This window comes from Trichoplusia ni, chromosome 9, assembly GCF_003590095.1.
Source record: "Trichoplusia ni isolate ovarian cell line Hi5 chromosome 9, tn1, whole genome shotgun sequence".
Taxonomy (NCBI): Eukaryota; Metazoa; Arthropoda; class Insecta; order Lepidoptera; family Noctuidae; genus Trichoplusia; species Trichoplusia ni.
Genome location: NC_039486.1, coordinates 11,506,389 through 11,523,656, shown reverse-complemented (window position 1 = coordinate 11,523,656; position 17,268 = coordinate 11,506,389). Strand labels below are relative to the sequence as shown.

The 17,268-nt window shown below is 34.7% G+C and overlaps 3 protein-coding genes and 1 long non-coding RNA gene across 5 annotated transcripts in view; 2 read left to right on the top strand and 2 right to left on the bottom strand.

The window, feature by feature from the left end:
- The window catches only part of LOC113497318 (chloride intracellular channel exc-4-like), a 37,153-nt gene extending 31,759 nt beyond the window's left edge, over nt 1-5,394 (top strand). The window contains exons 4-8 of one of the 2 annotated variants that reach the window (XM_026876828.1): nt 1,030-1,169; nt 1,726-1,828; nt 2,567-2,677; nt 2,932-3,000; nt 3,796-5,394. In XM_026876828.1, coding sequence (XP_026732629.1) covers nt 1,030-1,169; nt 1,726-1,828; nt 2,567-2,677; nt 2,932-3,000; nt 3,796-3,888 — 516 coding nt within the window. In that variant the 3' untranslated portion in view covers nt 3,889-5,394. The remainder of the gene's footprint in view (nt 1-1,029; nt 1,170-1,725; nt 1,829-2,566; nt 2,678-2,931; nt 3,001-3,795) is intronic. The other variant, XM_026876829.1, reaches the window with a different exon arrangement.
- A 337-nt stretch (nt 5,395-5,731) lies between these two features.
- On the bottom strand, nt 5,732-6,394 carry LOC113497441 (nucleoside diphosphate-linked moiety X motif 8-like). Its single transcript, XM_026876993.1, has one exon. It carries the CDS (start codon nt 6,392-6,394, stop codon nt 5,732-5,734), a length of 663 nt encoding a protein of 220 aa, XP_026732794.1.
- Nucleotides 6,395-8,867: 2,473 nt separating this feature from the next.
- On the top strand, nt 8,868-11,784 carry LOC113497495 (nucleoside diphosphate-linked moiety X motif 8-like). The gene has a single exon (XM_026877062.1). It carries the CDS (start codon nt 9,088-9,090, stop codon nt 9,769-9,771), a length of 684 nt encoding a protein of 227 aa, XP_026732863.1. The 5' UTR covers nt 8,868-9,087; the 3' UTR covers nt 9,772-11,784.
- A 1,198-nt stretch (nt 11,785-12,982) lies between these two features.
- LOC113497496 lies at nt 12,983-15,257 on the bottom strand. Its single transcript, XR_003400896.1, has 2 exons — nt 14,085-15,257; nt 12,983-13,272 (listed from the first exon to the last, which is right to left on the bottom strand). It is a non-coding gene; the product is annotated as an uncharacterized LOC113497496 (long non-coding RNA).
- Between the last annotated feature and the right edge of the window lie 2,011 nt (nt 15,258-17,268).

Sequence of the window (17,268 nt, the reverse complement as noted above, 5' to 3'; positions counted from 1 at the left end):
AAAAAACGAATGTATTTTATAATTTATTAATCCGATTCAATTATAATTATCCGTAAATAAGGTGACTTTAATTTCATTTCACGAATTACAAATTTTTAAGTCGACTTTAAATTTATACTCGCATAAAATAAAAAATGTTTTTAATACCCCCTCATTTAGCTGGTGTCTCTTACAATACATGATTTTATGAATGTCGACAATATTTAGTGTCAGGAATTAAATTCCGTTAATACGTCCATAAAGAACCTGCTGAGAACAAGTTTTTTACTAAAAGCTTTATTATATTAACACCTGAATTTTATGAGAGGTGTCAAATTTGTAAAATATTTTATTTTATTTTAATAAAATTAATTCCAGTCTTTATGTATAAGTATTATCAAGTGTCAAAACTTCATAAATAATGTTGAAGCTTTCAGGTCACACATTAACTGTGTATACTTGCAGATGGTGTTTTAAAAACTTTTTTTATAAAGTTTTGACTGTATTTAATATGTGTTGTCCAGTGTCCTGCATCAAAGCTTTGAGACTGGGTAATAAAGCAAAATATCGGTCAATAAATCAATTGAACTTAGCCTACTAAGTTGTCTACTATTTACTCAGCAACACCCATCAAGTTTCATGGGCCCCGATTCTGCGATTTACAATTTCCGATGAATGTATGGCAATTGGATTAAATTGGGCACTATTCCTATATTGACAGAGAGTGTGCCGCCCCGTACTGAATTTTCAATTATAGTGTGGGTCTTATTTATTCATCGGCCTTTGTAAATAGCTCAATCGAGGCCCAGTAGTTTGCTATACCAATTGTAACATCATTTAATTTATATTTAAATACAGGCAAATTTAATTTAATTTAATAATTAATTTAATTTATATTTATTGTATTTCATAATTTTACCGTTATAATTGATTTGTATATGGGTTAATTTAGATAATGTGTATAGCATTAACAATAACAATGAAGCAATATGGAAATAAATGTATTTTATTTTCTTACTCCATATTCCTTACTTTACACGTGTTCGTCAGGACAAGGAGGTGGCTTCGCTGATCGAGAACTTGTACTCGAAGCTGAAGCTGGTGCTGGTGCGCAAGGACGAGCAGAAGTCCGCCGCACTACGCGCGCATCTCGGACGCATCGACGGGCTGCTCGAGCGCAGGGGGACCAGGTAACATGATCATACTGTCATACGTGAACTAGCTGTCTCAGCAAACGTTGTTTTGCCAAGATGCCGCAAAAAGATGCTTAGGGGGGTGCAAAATAGATGTTGACAGACCTACCTACATATGCATAAAAAAATTCATGAGAATCGGACGAGCCGTTTCGACGAGTAGTTCCAATATCGTACACCGTGACACGATAATTTTATATATAAGATAGGTGACTTACTTGCAATTGAAACTGTATAAGAGACTTGAGTGTATAGTGAGGATATAGAAGGAAAGAAAATACCTTTTGTTGGTGCTTAGGACACATTCACAATGTGGACAAATTGTATAAGATTGAGACATATGTGATTTTCATTAAAATCTCTCTACCGAGATCGCAATAGGTAAACTTACACAAAACAAATAGTGCAAATGCAAAAACCTTTAATTTATTCCTTCTTAATTCTTCAATCGATGGAAATAACTCAAGTCTTAACAACTGGATCATGACTTAGGCACTTTTCTCTTTCACTTAACCTTATGTCTTAGTATATAACTGTCTTATCCCATTCGCAGGTTCCTAACGGGCGACACGATGTGCTGCTTCGACTGCGAGCTGATGCCGCGGCTGCAGCACATCCGCGTCGCCGGCAAGTACTTCGTCGACTTCGAGATACCGGTATGTACTACACTAACTACTTTACTTCAGCAAAACCATCCTTCAATTACCATGAAAATTATTATTATTATCAGTTTACCAGTTTCTGATGCCTGCAGTAATGTTTCGGTATATTATTTCTAGGATTTGAATGTACGTTGGTGTATACTTTGATTTCGAATAGATTCAAATATAGCTTTATGAGATTGGTAATCAAATAGAGTCCTCGAAAAATTTTAACTTGCTGCGGTGGCTGGTGGCGTTCTAATTGGCATGCTATCAGATCCTGTATGATTTTATAACATTTTTTTTTAATTACGAAAATTGCGTTATAAAGATAAACTGCTGCTCTTGGGTCATTGCGATTTCCGATTCCTTGAAGATACATGTTGAGGTTTCAATTATTTTAAACATAATGATCGAATTATTTATATTTAAGTATCGAGTGTCCGCTTTGCGTACCTTAATGCGTAGTAAATAATAAAAACAATGAATCATTATTTACCAATATAATTAGCTTTGCTAATCAAATAAAACCCGAACATAAATCAGTAACCGTAAATAATGGTTATACCATTATAACTGACGTAATTTTCTTGTAAATTAATTTTAACAAAAAACATCCAACCAATAGGAGCAAGCGTACTTACGTAGTGATAATTTTTAATACAAATATATGTAACTTATTACAGTACAGTGCAATGACAATACTTACTGTTTAAAAAATATATTTAATTGTTATTATTTTTTAATTTGCAGACGAGTTTCCGCGCCCTCTGGCGCTACATGTACCACATGTACCAGCTGGACGCGTTCACGCAGAGCTGCCCCGCCGACCAGGACATCATCAACCACTACAAACTGCAGCAGGTAACCTCCCCCACCACCCCACACTACAAGTAGATGTCATACTATCTCTAGACAATAAGGGTGGCCCTCTTTCTATGGGATCTAGTTCAAATTTGACTATTTATATTCTATATTAACTAAATCAAGAGGTTTCTTATTTAGATATGTGTATTTACTGTAACTTCTGTAAGCGTGTTTCAATGACTTTATTTCTCATTGGTCACCTGTACGGGTTTCCCTACACTTTCTCTCTACCGTGTTACTGTCGCCTTCAGTTATCGGCGAAAGGTTTGGTGCTGTCGCCGACGCCCACCCTCCAACGGAAAGAGATACCAACACAAGCGGTATGTGCGGGCCTCGTGACGTCACTCACATGCGTGCATAACATCGCATTGTCTGGTCATACATCATCCGATAGAACATTACTCGCATCTCGATGTCAAACGCACGCCATTTGTACAATTCTCATACGCTATACTCTTCTGTAATACGTTTTTCGACTACATTGTAGTCTGAATGTCACGTTTAGGCTATAGCCAGTAATAACACAATACACATAATTGTTTGGACGTGGAAATTGACTTGTTGTTCATGAACAGTCGGTCGGTTTAACTAATATAACTAAAATATTAAAACATCTATGTCACGTTAAATTTTGTCATTTTCTCTTATTTCAAGACACGTCAAATTGGGCTTACCTCATCAAAAAAGTAGATAACTTGAATGTATGGAAAATGACAAATAACTGATTTTGTAAATACCTTAATAAAATCAGGCTTTTATAATACTGACAGAGAGTACATGAGCCCATGGTGTTAGTAAACCATTTGTTACTTGCTAAGCGGTGCGCGGAAGGTTGCGGTGTTTGTTTGTTGTTTTTTATTCTAATATAATAACTTATTTTTAAACCCTGACAATAACATTGATGTGAACGATAAAACTATTCAATTTTGTTTTATGTTGTAAAAAAGAAATTGGTACAAAAACATTTAATGTTCCCCATCATTAATCCTGTAAATACGTTTTGAATGTCGTTATTGCTATGTACCGTGTTATTTTTCATAACATTTATTGAAGCTATTTAGTACAATATCAAGTATCACAAGTATAAAGTAATATAACTTGTAAATTCGTTACAGGCGCTGAAAATGAAGAAACACGAAGAACTCGAGACGCCGACGTTCACGACGTCAATCCCTATCGACGTGAGCGAGAACAGTAATGCCGAGTAACCGGCCGCGGCCGCGCACATGCCTTGGTACAATAGTAGGCGGTAAACTTATTCTAAATTATACCACCATCGCCTGCACGCAGGGATCATAAACCTTTTATAATTAAATGTTGCCAAAATTACACAGCGCCTGTGTAACCGTCCACACATCGAAGACTGTCTTTATACTTTTCTAGATTTGTACTCCGGAATTTCAAATTTAATTTGTTACTGTAAGTGTGGTGTGGAGTAAGGCTAACAACTCCACATCTTCACGTGTGGACGGCTATGTGTGTGCGACTGTTGCCGAGTGCGCCGCAGCCGAGACAAGCCCCCCCCCCCCCTCTCCAAACCGACCCCCATAAGTTATAGTCAGACTGCGAGACATCAGCCGTCTTACCGCACGTTTTGTGGAAAGATACTGATGTTTGTTAAGCGCTAAAAGTAAATATATTTTTGTACTAAATTAGGATTTTTTTGGCGTTGCAATGTTGATAGATTCGAAATCTATGAGAATGTATGGTTTGGTGCAATCGGAATTAAGTTTTTATGAATACATGTTGAGAAAAGCTTAGGATATTGTGGATTATTTATTAGAGACTTGGACATTTATTTTGCAAGAAATATCATGTTTTCTATGTGACATCTTCAACAGATCAGTATATTTAATTTTTATTGTTTGCAAGTTGTAAGAAGATTGTGGCCATTAGTATTTTGAAAATAACTTTTTGTGGTCCAAAAATTAAGTAATAACGCATTTTATTCAGATGATGTACATTGTTTGGCAGAGGAGAATGAACAAATCTGTAATGTAAGGTTATAACCAAGTTGCATCAATCTTAACAAATTTCAGTGTACCTTTTTCTATTTATGGAAACAATAATGATTTTACAAGTTTATAAGTTAGTATAGTTTCAGTGTTCAAACACAACGAATAAATACCCAGAATGTTTTGTTGTATTATATTCACAATAGTTGTAAGGTTGGTTCACAGTATTCATTGTTCTGGACCCCTGTAGTTAAATTGTTAGGTTACATAAGATCAGTTTCGCCGCCATTTAGGTTTTGCCTCTGCCTTATTGTTTGTTACTGTACTTGTAATATGTACTGCAGCCAATCACTATGTTAGCGCTCTTGCCTGCCTATGTTACCTTGAGGATAAGGTATTTTTGTCATTAGTATGTACTTATTTTTTGTTTTTATTTTCGGTTCCTTGTTTCCTTTTTTAATATATTTGTGAACCTACAGTTAGAATGTAAGATGGGAGGCTTTAAGTTGGACCACCTATTTAAATAAATAATAGATGTTTGGGTTCTCACTTTTGAGAGTATAATTTTTATACTTAGAGTTTGACATGATGTTGACTCCATGTTTTATTACAAATTTGGGAAATTCAATACATAAGTATAGTTGACATACACAATAGCGACAAGGGCGAGAGACGACGATTGGACAATGTATAAAATAATAATTACTAGATTATAATGTAAATGTTAAGGAATAAAACCTGGATAATATTATTTTTTTTTGTTTTGTGTTTTATTTTATTTTTGTTTCTAATGTTTCCTATTAATTTTTTTTACTTTATATTTCTACAATAATTGAGTGTGATTGGTGCGTTAAACATAAATTTCTGCTCAAATATTGCCAAATTATAATATATGCTTCTGTGCCTTGCTTTTAGTAGCCTGTGTGTACAACAGTCTATAACATGTGTACTATCAATGTGATAATAGTAGCTTTTATACAATAAACTTTAGTAATAAAACAAAACAGTTTATTTTTTTAAATAATATAAATTATTAGTATATAAAATAATACTGAACAAATTATTATTGAGCTAATTAATTTGGTTCGTTTCGCCTCTATTTATCAGTGACCTTGTCCAAGACAATCTTTTTCTTCATCCAGTCATTTTTATAAACATCTTTAGTCAATACGGAACTTAAAAATGAATGCGTTATGTAGGCAGTAATTCCCCAAATTTTATATTCTTCAATCACAAAAACGGGCAATATGAATCCATTGCTGAATTGAGTATAAAATTGATTCTTAGATTCACAAAGCATCTCAATGGGAACGGTAAATACTTCGGCAATCTCGTTTACGTTGATAGTCAAATCTTCATGAGACAAAGTCTCTATGGAGCCAATAACCGGAGTGATCATGATCTTATTATTCCGGCCAGGGAGTGGAGGGCCCTGGCCCCATACGTCTATCTTATCTGGCGGCAATCCGATTTCTTCGTAAGTCTCCCTCAAGGCTGTCTGCACGGGGGACTCGTCCTGATCAGTTCTTCCACCTGGGAAGGAAACTTCACCGCTGTTGGTTCTAAGGTTTGTGGAGCGGACGGTGTATAACAATGAAGGCTTGTCACCTACTTTACAAACTGGAACTAATACGGACCCTGCGTCTGTAGGGATCTTGCCGTATCTTGGAATGGTGAGTCGTTTGAAATTGGTCATACATCGCTCACGAGATGCTAGAGAGAAAATGTTCTTGATACCAAATGACACTCTTGAATTCATAATTATGGGACATATCACCTAAAAATTTATCTTTTATCACAAAAATTTACTAATTTTGTTCAAGTCCAACGTTCAAATTGTCATTTTTGAGTCCGAGGTTTTGTTTTGTCAGAAATGAAAACTTAATCTTATTATTGACATTCACGTTTTAATAGAATCCAATAAAAAGGTGCGTGTCTTTATTTGTTGTGTCGTTGGGTCACATCCCCATAAACTTTTTGGACACTTAAAACTTGAGTTTGCCCAACTTTCTAAGGTGTAAAGACAAGACGATCTACTTGAATTTTTCTCTCATAAAGTTTTTTTTATGAGGTAGGCCTCAAACGAGCTTACGCATCGATTACCGCCGCCCCTAGATACCTACCTGCAACACCAAGGGGGGCTCATTCTGCTATTTATAATGGCCGATGAATGGCAATTGGATTAAATTTGATACTATTCCTATTCTCTAGAGAACTCTCAACGCAATATTTGGGTGGTGCCATTTAATCCAATTGATAAAAAAATGAGGCCCAGGTCACCCAGAGGAGTCACAAGTGTCTTGGTTAAAACAGGACGCACACTAATGTACATTTCAAAAAAATAAATGATTTATTGTCTCCTTTATTCAAACCTTACAACATATAAATTACATTTTTAAATATATTTATAAAAAAAACAACATAAATATATTTAAAAATATAAAAAATAGTGTCCAACCGGCAACGGGAATAGGGCCCAAGCTGCCGGTGGTCAGGGCTTCAGAGAGAGGAACATCCTCACGATGCGCGCCTTGTCAAGAAGTACCGCTTTCTGAATCAAACCCTTGACCCAGGTCCCAGACGCCCAACGAGAGCCTCCGAAGATGTTGGTCGAGGCTCTTGGCTGTTAAGCCATTGGCACTTACGACTATCGGGACAATGATTGCCGAGTCCACCTCCCCCAACCTCGTGAGCTAAATCCAGATATTTTAATTGTTTTTCTTTTTCTGCTTTCACGAGGTTCTCGTCATGGGGGATAGTAATATCAACAATCATTGTTCGACGCTCTGATCGATCGATCACCACTATATCAGGCTTATTGGCAACAATAGTCCTGGCAGTGATGATGATTATTATTGTATCTCTTTATAGTCACGGGATCACTTCATGTGAAGAGACCCGGTCCTTTTTAAAGGCTTGCACGGGGACACAGGTCCAACATGTAGAGGCCTTGTTGAGAATTTTAATCTAATATGTGATGGGGTATCTACTAGGGATCATTCATCTCCGCTCTATGGGAGAACGGACATGAAGAATCCAAAGTAGATACAAAACTATTGTAAGAATGTGTGTATGAACAATTAGGCTATTATATTATGATAAGTTATGTGGACCAGTTAGTTGGATTTTCCAGAAAACTATGACACCTGCCTCTCTACACATGGTAATGTAAATAAATTGGCAGGCGGTGACTCGCCGCTCACTAGATGGGCCCCCTATGATACCGTCACGATTGACAGCAGGTGGGCAACACCAGTGCGAGCGGCTAGGGGTGTAGAGAGGTGCGACACCGATTTCACCATCGCGGGCTACAGACCCGGAGCGGGTTTCCTCGTTATTACGCCATTAGACACTTCCACCCCCGAGCATATAGCTCTAGCGACCCCTCTCTAGCCAGCCAGTTAAGGCAAGAAAGAGCTGGGAGTCCCCATAAAGAGTGACCCCCTGGGGCATTCAGGTTCCGTTGTGTCGCTACTCACAAACAGCTCGCCACAAGCTGCCCTGCGGATGTATGCTCCTACATAGACCTTCAGATACATTTTTTATTTATATCTCAAGGTTTGAAAAAGCATACTAATATGCCCTCTGGTCTTGCGTTATTCCCATGGAGAGAGAGAACGACTAGCCCCGAGGGGTATTATTGTTATTATTATTGTTATTATTATTTATATAATGGCAAATGAAATGGCAATAATTTGGCCGAAGTATTTTGAAAGTACTAACCGAGTATCATCGGTTTAATTATTGGAATTAGCATGCATATTTAAGATGTCGGCTGGATGCTAACTATATTTGTTTTCAATTCCTAAGCTTTTAGTAAAATTGAAAATGATGAAGGATTGATAAAACATACATTTATTTAAAACCAACTAGAACATTTGCCAAAATTTTGTTCCTCTCGTAATTAAAAGTACGCCATCGCTCTTTTAAAAAATAATAATATAATAGCATAAACAATCTATAAAAAAATAATGTGTTTGAATCGTAGCTCGCGTATTGACGATGATAATTTTAATCTACTCAGTCACTTTAACTACCGTAAAACGGGGTGAATAGAGGGTTTTTTGGGGTGGATAGAAACAGAGTTTTTATTAAAATTTGGACGTTTAACTAGAAAAAACATAAAGATTATACGCAAACTCACAAGTATTTCATATAGTAACTGTGTCTAAGCATTTTAATGTAAGAAAATATTCATGTAACCCCCTAAAAAACACTATTCTCTATTCACCCCTTGAAACTCTATTCACCCCGTTTTACCGTACCTTAACATACTTCGAAGTGAAATGAAACGCATTTATCAGTTCTGCAGCTGTGACATCAACAGCTGATATAATTATGTTTAAAAATGTCAAAAAAAGACTACAGTAAATGATGCAAATTGTAAACTAAAGTCCAAAGTACAGCAGTGTCGATAACCGGTTTTAAGTAATATAATTAGTCAATGAACATATGAAGTCAGTCAGTATACTGTATAAACTCAACATGTCTCTGGCCCCTAAAGTCCTTCTATCCAGTGCATCGCGTCAAAAGTGTATAGCTAATCTGAACGAATTGCCATCGTTAACTAAGAATATTGCAAAAAAACATGCGTCTGTATTAGTTCCTTTGTGTGTGGAGAATGATGAAGTATGCTTGTTATATACCTTGAGGTCTTCTAATTTAAGCAGCCATAGTGGCCAAGTGTCGTTCCCTGGAGGAAAAATGGACAGAGATGAAACCGTGATCGAAACCGCGCTCCGTGAGACAGAAGAAGAGATTGGTGTTGGTGCAGAAAATATAGAAATATGGTCAAAAATGTGTAAAGTTGATGGTCGCTCCTCACAAATTGTGATAACACCTGTTGTTGGTCTTTTAAAAGACTTTGATATGAAGAAGTTACAACCCAGTGAAGATGAGGTAGCCGAGATATTTACTGTTCCAATGAAGGTCCTTTGTGACAAGAATAATCATGGCTGTTTTATGTATGACAACATTACTATACCTGTATACAATGGTGGCAAACACATAGTATGGGGCATTACAGGAATCATTACGCATCTGTTTCTTCAATCATTTCTACCTAATGAAGTTTATTCACCAAATTTTACAAGACAAGAGTATAAGCTAAATGAATTGATGCCTGCCAAGCTTTAGACATAATTGAAAATCACTTTAAGGTTAACATGGTTTAGCGTGTGTAAAGAAAACTGAGCAGCAACCTTTGAACTCTGCCATGCTACATGAACTTCTCATAAATCTTTTTATTTTGATGAATGACTGTAAGTAGAGAAAAATAATTAATTAAAAAAATTGTTTAGCCCAGAATTTTATTTTTTGATGTAATTAGGCATTATTAAGAAATGGGATACAAATAAACAAAAACATTTCATTTTAAATTTCTGTTGACAAGTTTTCTGGCATATTAAGCTTTTGGTATGTTGCTGCTTATAAACCAACATCCTTGGGTTTAATTAGATTTAACTGGGTTTTCCATGATTTGAAATATCCAGATGAAGATATATCGATAGAAGATGTAAGCTGTTAATTCTGCATGTTTTCCAACCCTAATAAAATAAAATAACAATGAAATGTTTTCTCAACACTGGCATGCTCGCAGTTTTTAATTCTTGAAAATATAGTCTGTTTAAATGTAAATTAATGTAGATCTTAGAAAATGTTTTTGAGTGACACTCATGATCACTCTAATGGCTATCCAGAAAAGTTTTGACAACTGGCTTAAAATATATCCATGCAAGAAAAGAGGCCCAAAGGCTGTCTGGATATGCTAAAACAACTCTTCAAGATACAAGTGTAGTAAAATTTATGTTTTCAAAGTTAGCCACTACACTATTAAGTTTTGTCAATAATATTTTTGAGACTAAAAAAAAAAATATGGATGAAAATTGAAAACAAATGGTTATTTACGTGTGATCTTGTTAGTACACAAATAAAAAAAATACTGCATCCAGTTGGAATAAAACTACAGTGATTTGTTAATGAGAATAGGCAGCTAAAGCAGTAATAATTAACAGAGTTCATATGGCATGACAAGTGTTGACCAGTATAATAATAATAGTTCAATTAATTTCAGGCAAATATTTATTTTAACAACTTGCACACATGCTTAGGCACACTGCAAGTATAAAAGTAATTCTTAAGTATTAGTTACACTGATGTAATTTGTATTTGTATTTTTATAATTCGTTAGCTTATTCATATAAAATGTGACAGGAGAAACATAAGTTAGAACTTAGTTGACAACATTTCATTAGATAATAGTTTTGTTAATACTTAAATTTTTGATGTTTTGTTTTTGAGGTAATAGAATTGGTGTTTAGATTAAATAAGTAAAATTGCGCATCATCCGGCCTAGGCTGTAGTTTTGTTATTTCAATTTTAAGGACGTAATTACGTAAAATCATCAAAAATTGCTGCTTTATATTTATTTTTGCTAAAAATATTATGAAAAGAATATCATATCATTTTATTTATATTAAGATAGGAAAAAACGAAGTACATAAGAATATAGAGTTCAAGATTCTTGTATGTACAATGGCTCATTGCAAATGTTGAATGTATGTAATATTATATTCAAAGAGTAATTTGTGGTCCAGTCAAGCTAAAGCGAGTGCTTAGGCTTAAAAAAAGTCTCAAAACTTACCTATGTACAAAAGCATTGAAATCTATTTTTACAATTGAATCCATGGTAATATGAAATTGAAAATAGTGTGTGTTAAAATACAATAATTTATATTTTATTTGCATCAAAAGACATGAAATTAACTGTGAATATAATAAAATTACACTACTTAAATGTAAATAGTTTATTTTTGTAAGGATGGGCGAGGCTGATTGAATGGCACTAGTCTTAGCTATAAAATAGCTCAATTTTTTATTCTATTATTTCCTCTACGTAGTTCTTGCAATAATAGGCATCTGGTGCAATTAATTTTAACCCTTATCTTCTAAACTTTTGGGTATAGTTTCTAATAAATTGTTATTTTAATTTTAGGTGACTTGGATCTCAGAAGTGTAAACAACTTTATCATTTTTTTTCTTAATAGTATCAATATAAAACAATTTTCAAAATAAGCTTGTATACCGGTACATAAAATACATCCTGTGATAGTTAGCAAATATATTTTGTAATAAATTATAAACATATCATTACGTATTTAATTTTACCCCTAATTTAAAAAGACTAACCATTACAAGGAGATAAATGTATGAATTTATGTTACTCCCTGAACTGGGGCGAGCAAAAATGATTTATGTCTGAGCGTTGCGACGTTTTGCGGTTATTCCTAATATTGAAAGGAAATTACTCATGATTAAGGAAAGTTTTACTGAACCGTCAACGATTCAATGTAAAAATATTAATTCAAGAAAGTAGTCAACAAATGTCGCTACTAGGCATCGAGAGTTAGCGCCAAAGTATCGCATTGGACGACGAGCATGGGGTATTATTCTGACATGATCTCGCTATCAAATTTAATCCGCGTGGAGTTTCACAAACTAGACTAGTTCTGCTAAGAACAAACATTCGTCGATCACACAAACGCATGTCCTACGCGGGGATCGTACCCGCGACACGTCAAGCACTGCGAGTAAGCACCCTCGTTGTATAGAAGCAAAAGCACTTAAGAGTTAGTTTAGTTAGAGTAAAGAGAAATAGTAAAAACAATTTCTACAACAAGATTGAAGAATAAACATCGCATTTGACTCATAATATGTAAGAGGCCAAATAAAAAAGCGTTTGTTTTTAAAAAGTTGGTAATTGTAAAGTAAGCTATGTAGAGATTATATTCATAGTAGGTAGTTTCTCACTTGATACGTATTGCCGTATTTTCATTCCTATTTGCTTAATTGCATAAGATTACGTACGAGTAGGTAATAACTACCTCAGCTAAGCACCTATCTTTCTGGTTTTGTAGTTTGTATCCTTATTTATGTTGTGTTTACCATGTTTTCCGAACATGCAACAACGCCTAAACTTATAATAGTTTCTTTCCGTGTTTGGTAGAAAACTTTTTAGCCTGATTATATTTACGTCTAAGTTGCCACAACGATAGTAATACCATTGCTTTTTCTTTATTTCGAATAAGAAAGTATTCTTACCAGGCACTCTTTGCTCTGAAGTTAGATTTTAGATTTGGGTTACCTCTAGCTGTTTATCCTAAGGGTGCCTAAGGTTAGGGAAATAAAAGCAGTATTGTCATAATAAAGTTTCTGTATTATTATAAAAAAAACGCCATTAAATAACAACAACTTACATTAGGATTTTAAAGGTGCGTCAAATAATTGGAAAGTAACGATACTTTTCCAAAGTTAGAAACACGCAGCGGCATAATAAACTACTGCCTTAGCTTTACGTGTACTCTATTTGTTCCAAATTTGACGTTACTTTAAAACTATTTGAATCTTAGGACATAGCGTGTTCATCCTAATGGCATCGTGACCCAGTATAAAGTATGCTCATCGGTTCCCCTGTGTTGGACAGGTATCTGTTTTCGCAGTTATATTCGCACATACTGTTGTAGGTTCTTTGTTCATCGCCGGCCTGCGCACATAATGGCGCGTATATTTTTGGACAGGGACACGGCGGGGCCCGGCCCGAGCATGCTGCTGACGCCACCACCAACGCCACGATGAAGACTGCAGATCAAACAGATTTTGTTGTACTTTGACATTGTTCGTGATTTAGTAATTGGAGAATGTTTTAATGAATAGTTTTAAAAGTATACAGGGTTAAAAAAACCTTTACCCAGGCGTGAACAATCGTGTTAATCACTACACTATTTTTTTTGGTCTAGTGAAGCTTTTATTTTGCGGGCTGCCCACGATATTAAAAGACCTCGAAAGATTTCAGAAATATTGTCCAAATAAAAGTTGTTGCTGACAATTATTGCAATCATCGGGAACAATTAATATTGTTCGACAAGCTTAAGAAGAGAGCTTGAGAACTATATGTTACTATAATTTGTTCTTATCAATAGTAGATGGTTAAGTTTTTACATGCCATCATTTTGTACGTAATAAGGTATAATTAAGATTACTTTTTTATCCTCGTTTTTACAGTTACAGGCTGGACATTATAAAGACTCAAATCAGCAACAAGCGGCAACAACTTTTGTTTAGATACTTTTTACAGGTGTTAAGGGACTTGGTTTTATTTTTAATTATATATATAGCTCTGATTAATTCTGATTTTTTCTTAAAAAAAAACAACATAAAATACTAATATGAATAGTATAAAATGCTCTGTATTAAACAGAGCATTTTATACTTGTTGTTGGCGTAATAAAATGCCGTCAAGTTTAGCAGGCATGAAATAATATTTAAATTTTATACCATAGAGCACTTAAATTTAAATCAGGGCACCCAAAAAAAAAAGAAAAGAAAATGCATGGTGCAAAAAACCGGTTGTTAGACACAGTTGCAAAAAAAAAGCTATTTAGTTCCCTTACCAATCTTATAATCCATTATTGATTTACTGCACAGGTAACTGTTACACTGAAACTCGTTGCAAACACTATTGCAGACGCAGTACCGTTTTATTTTATATAGCTCGTTAAGTACTAATTGTTTAAGAACCAGTATTATCGACGCGTTTCCTTTTGATTATCTCAAGTGTAATAAGGAGGTGACAATTAAAAAGGTACTAATACTTTATAACTGTTTTACTGCAGACCCGTCATGCGAACCGTAGTGATGTGCAACAATTGTGATCGAAACAAAGTGTTCTAGTAATTATCAGATTTTATTCAGGCGTCACAATGGCAGATACTTATAGTATGAATATCCTTGAGTAAAATTATTTTGTCATTGTTTATTGTGTGGTTCTTTCCCTTTGCGTCGCGCATTAGCAAGAGGATTTAGACTTGTCTTATTATATCTGAGCTCATCATTAATGGGCTACAAGGTTTTAAATTACATTTCCTATTATGGTAGAACATTAAAATGTCTGATGTTGGCATTTCTTAACCCAGATTTTTATTTTTTGTATTTGTTTTTATGGCGGTAATTGAAATACATCGACTGTCTAGCTATCACGGTTCATAAGATCATAAGAAGTGTCTGGTGACAGACGAACGAACATACACCGGTGCGTTAGAAATAGGGTTTAGGTACCCTTTGAGTATTAGAATCTTAAAAATTTAACTTTTGACGCTGCTCTTGAAGTCCTCTGATAGATAATCCTTAGATGTATGAAATGACTGATAATAACTTTTTGGACAGAGTCACGAGACTTATTGAATTGAATAAACTAATTGTGATTTCCTAAAGCTCACGCTTACAATAAATTGTAGAAATGTCATTTGACTGGAGGGGTGCACGGGCGATCCTGGGAATCTGGTTTGGTTGTTGGATGGGATATTTTTCGTAGGTAAGAGTCCGAAATGTTCTTGGCTTGGGTTGAAGTCATTTGATTTTCCCCAGAAGGATCTGCAGGCGTCTCCCTTCAAGAGGTTTTGGGACAACCAAAACCTCTTGAAGTGAGACGCCTGAGATGTAAACAGCAACCGTGTAAGTGAGCAATCACCCTTAGTCGCAATCACTCATCACCCTAGTCTTCATTGTAAAGACATCACGCATATACTGTCCTACACTATAGTTTAATATAATAACATTTGCATTTCTATACAGGCATCGTGAAGTTCCAAGTTCGTTCTATTTATTGATTTAAATAAAGAAATGATTCTCCTTATTGGTATTAATACTACTATCATTGGATGCCATTTTTTCCCTTATTTGGCCATGTCAAATTTTGCTTACCTAAGTTGCTTAGCATATCTACATAAGTTACATATGTATGTACCTAATAATATTGCTAAGTTTATTTTTAACAGTAAGTTATGGAGTTTCTTGCCTGTTCTTCTCCAAAAAAATAATATTTTAGAATCTCGCATAAACTCTAGAGTTATTTCATAAACATTTCAAAATTGATTAAAAGAGGTCTACTTGAAATAAAGCTAACCTTTTCTTGTGTTTAATCTTTAAAATTTATCCTAAAAATGTGGAATCTTGTTAGCTAGTAAATATTTAAACGGACTCGTTTAACATACCTACTCTTTTTCTATTTCATTTATGTCCCCGTTTTGCTTCATTATTATTTGAGTTGAGTGTCCTAAAATTAACATATTTTGATTATTTGTTAAAAGAAATATTTTTTACGTAACTTATACATTTAACTAGGCTGTGAAAGTAAATATGCACTATGCTAGAGATTGCAATACCCATTGTGCCGTTAACCGATTGCCAAGTAAAGATTATGTTCTCGTTGTTTATGAGTTATCTCACTTTCTACTGGGTAATAGCAGTTATATGCTTGCAGTTTAATTATAAGCTGCAGCGTTTAGTCATTTCCAGAATATTGCGTAGTTTTAATTAAAGATTTTGCATTTGTCTTTTCTTCAGCTTTTACATTTTTTTTCTAATCAATTAAGAAACTTATAAGTTAAGATCTTCAGTAAGTAGTTGTTTTTTCAAACCTTGCAAGTCTCTACATTAAATTATAGTAGAAATCATTCGGCAATTTAAACGAGAGGCAGATTGCTCTACATTTAATCTTCTTAAGAGCTGCAAACGTATAACTTAATAGATCCTACACGTTTCTCTAAAAAATTATTTAATTTATTACATTGGCAGCACTGTCTACACGGTAACCGGACTTCCTCGATATTTCCTCGTAGATTCCAGTTGCAGTCATAAGATATTGTGTTGAGGTCAGCATGGCTACGTCACAGCTCTACTTACTTATTATGACGATATTTACAAATGGTCTTTCCATCTTACCGTTATTTCTCCAATGTTAAACTATATACCTTAGAAGGAGAGAGGATTTTCCCCTGATGACAACTATGCAGTTTTTGTTCTTGGTTTATACGCTTATTTCTAGCGACCAAATGAGGTGACTGCTGTTGACCCAATTACCTAGTATTCAACTTAAGGGCTAAACTATGAGTAAAGGGTTTCTTTTGAGACTGCAATATAACATTCACGATTTAGGTACCTAAGTAGTTCTTTGTTTACAAGTCTATCGTGGAATTTTTGATCGCGATTCAACATTCGAGCACAATGTAGAGTAACAGCTGTATCACAGGATTCATAGGCATACTACACCTAACGTACAATGCGGACAACGATGGCTCGTTACCTCGTATGTTGACAAAATGCCTCATATTAAAAATCTATCAATTGGGAACCTTGAAACACATTACATAGATGAAGGCACTAAAAGTTATAATTGTTTATGGTTGAGAATCAGTAGGTACACTATATTCATTATTGTAGTTAAGTTAATAAAACCGTAAATCATCACTTTATTACAATAAGTATCATCTGTCTAATCGGGTTTTGCACCCGTCCATTACAGCAATTATGGTGTCGTTATTTATAATTATTATTGTTATTTATATATATTATGATTAAGTCATCATACTAAATACGATATACTTAATTATAATTCTCTTGTTATGCCGTTGTTAATTTTACTAGGGTTATTATGAGATCGCAGTTCGCTTGAATACTCATTCAATGTTTGGAGATGACGTCAGCACTTATGGTGTTCACCTTAACCGTAACATAGGATTCGTTCTGGAAGTGAGAGACTGCTGTATAATGTGAAGTGCATAGAAGACTAAAGCTGTC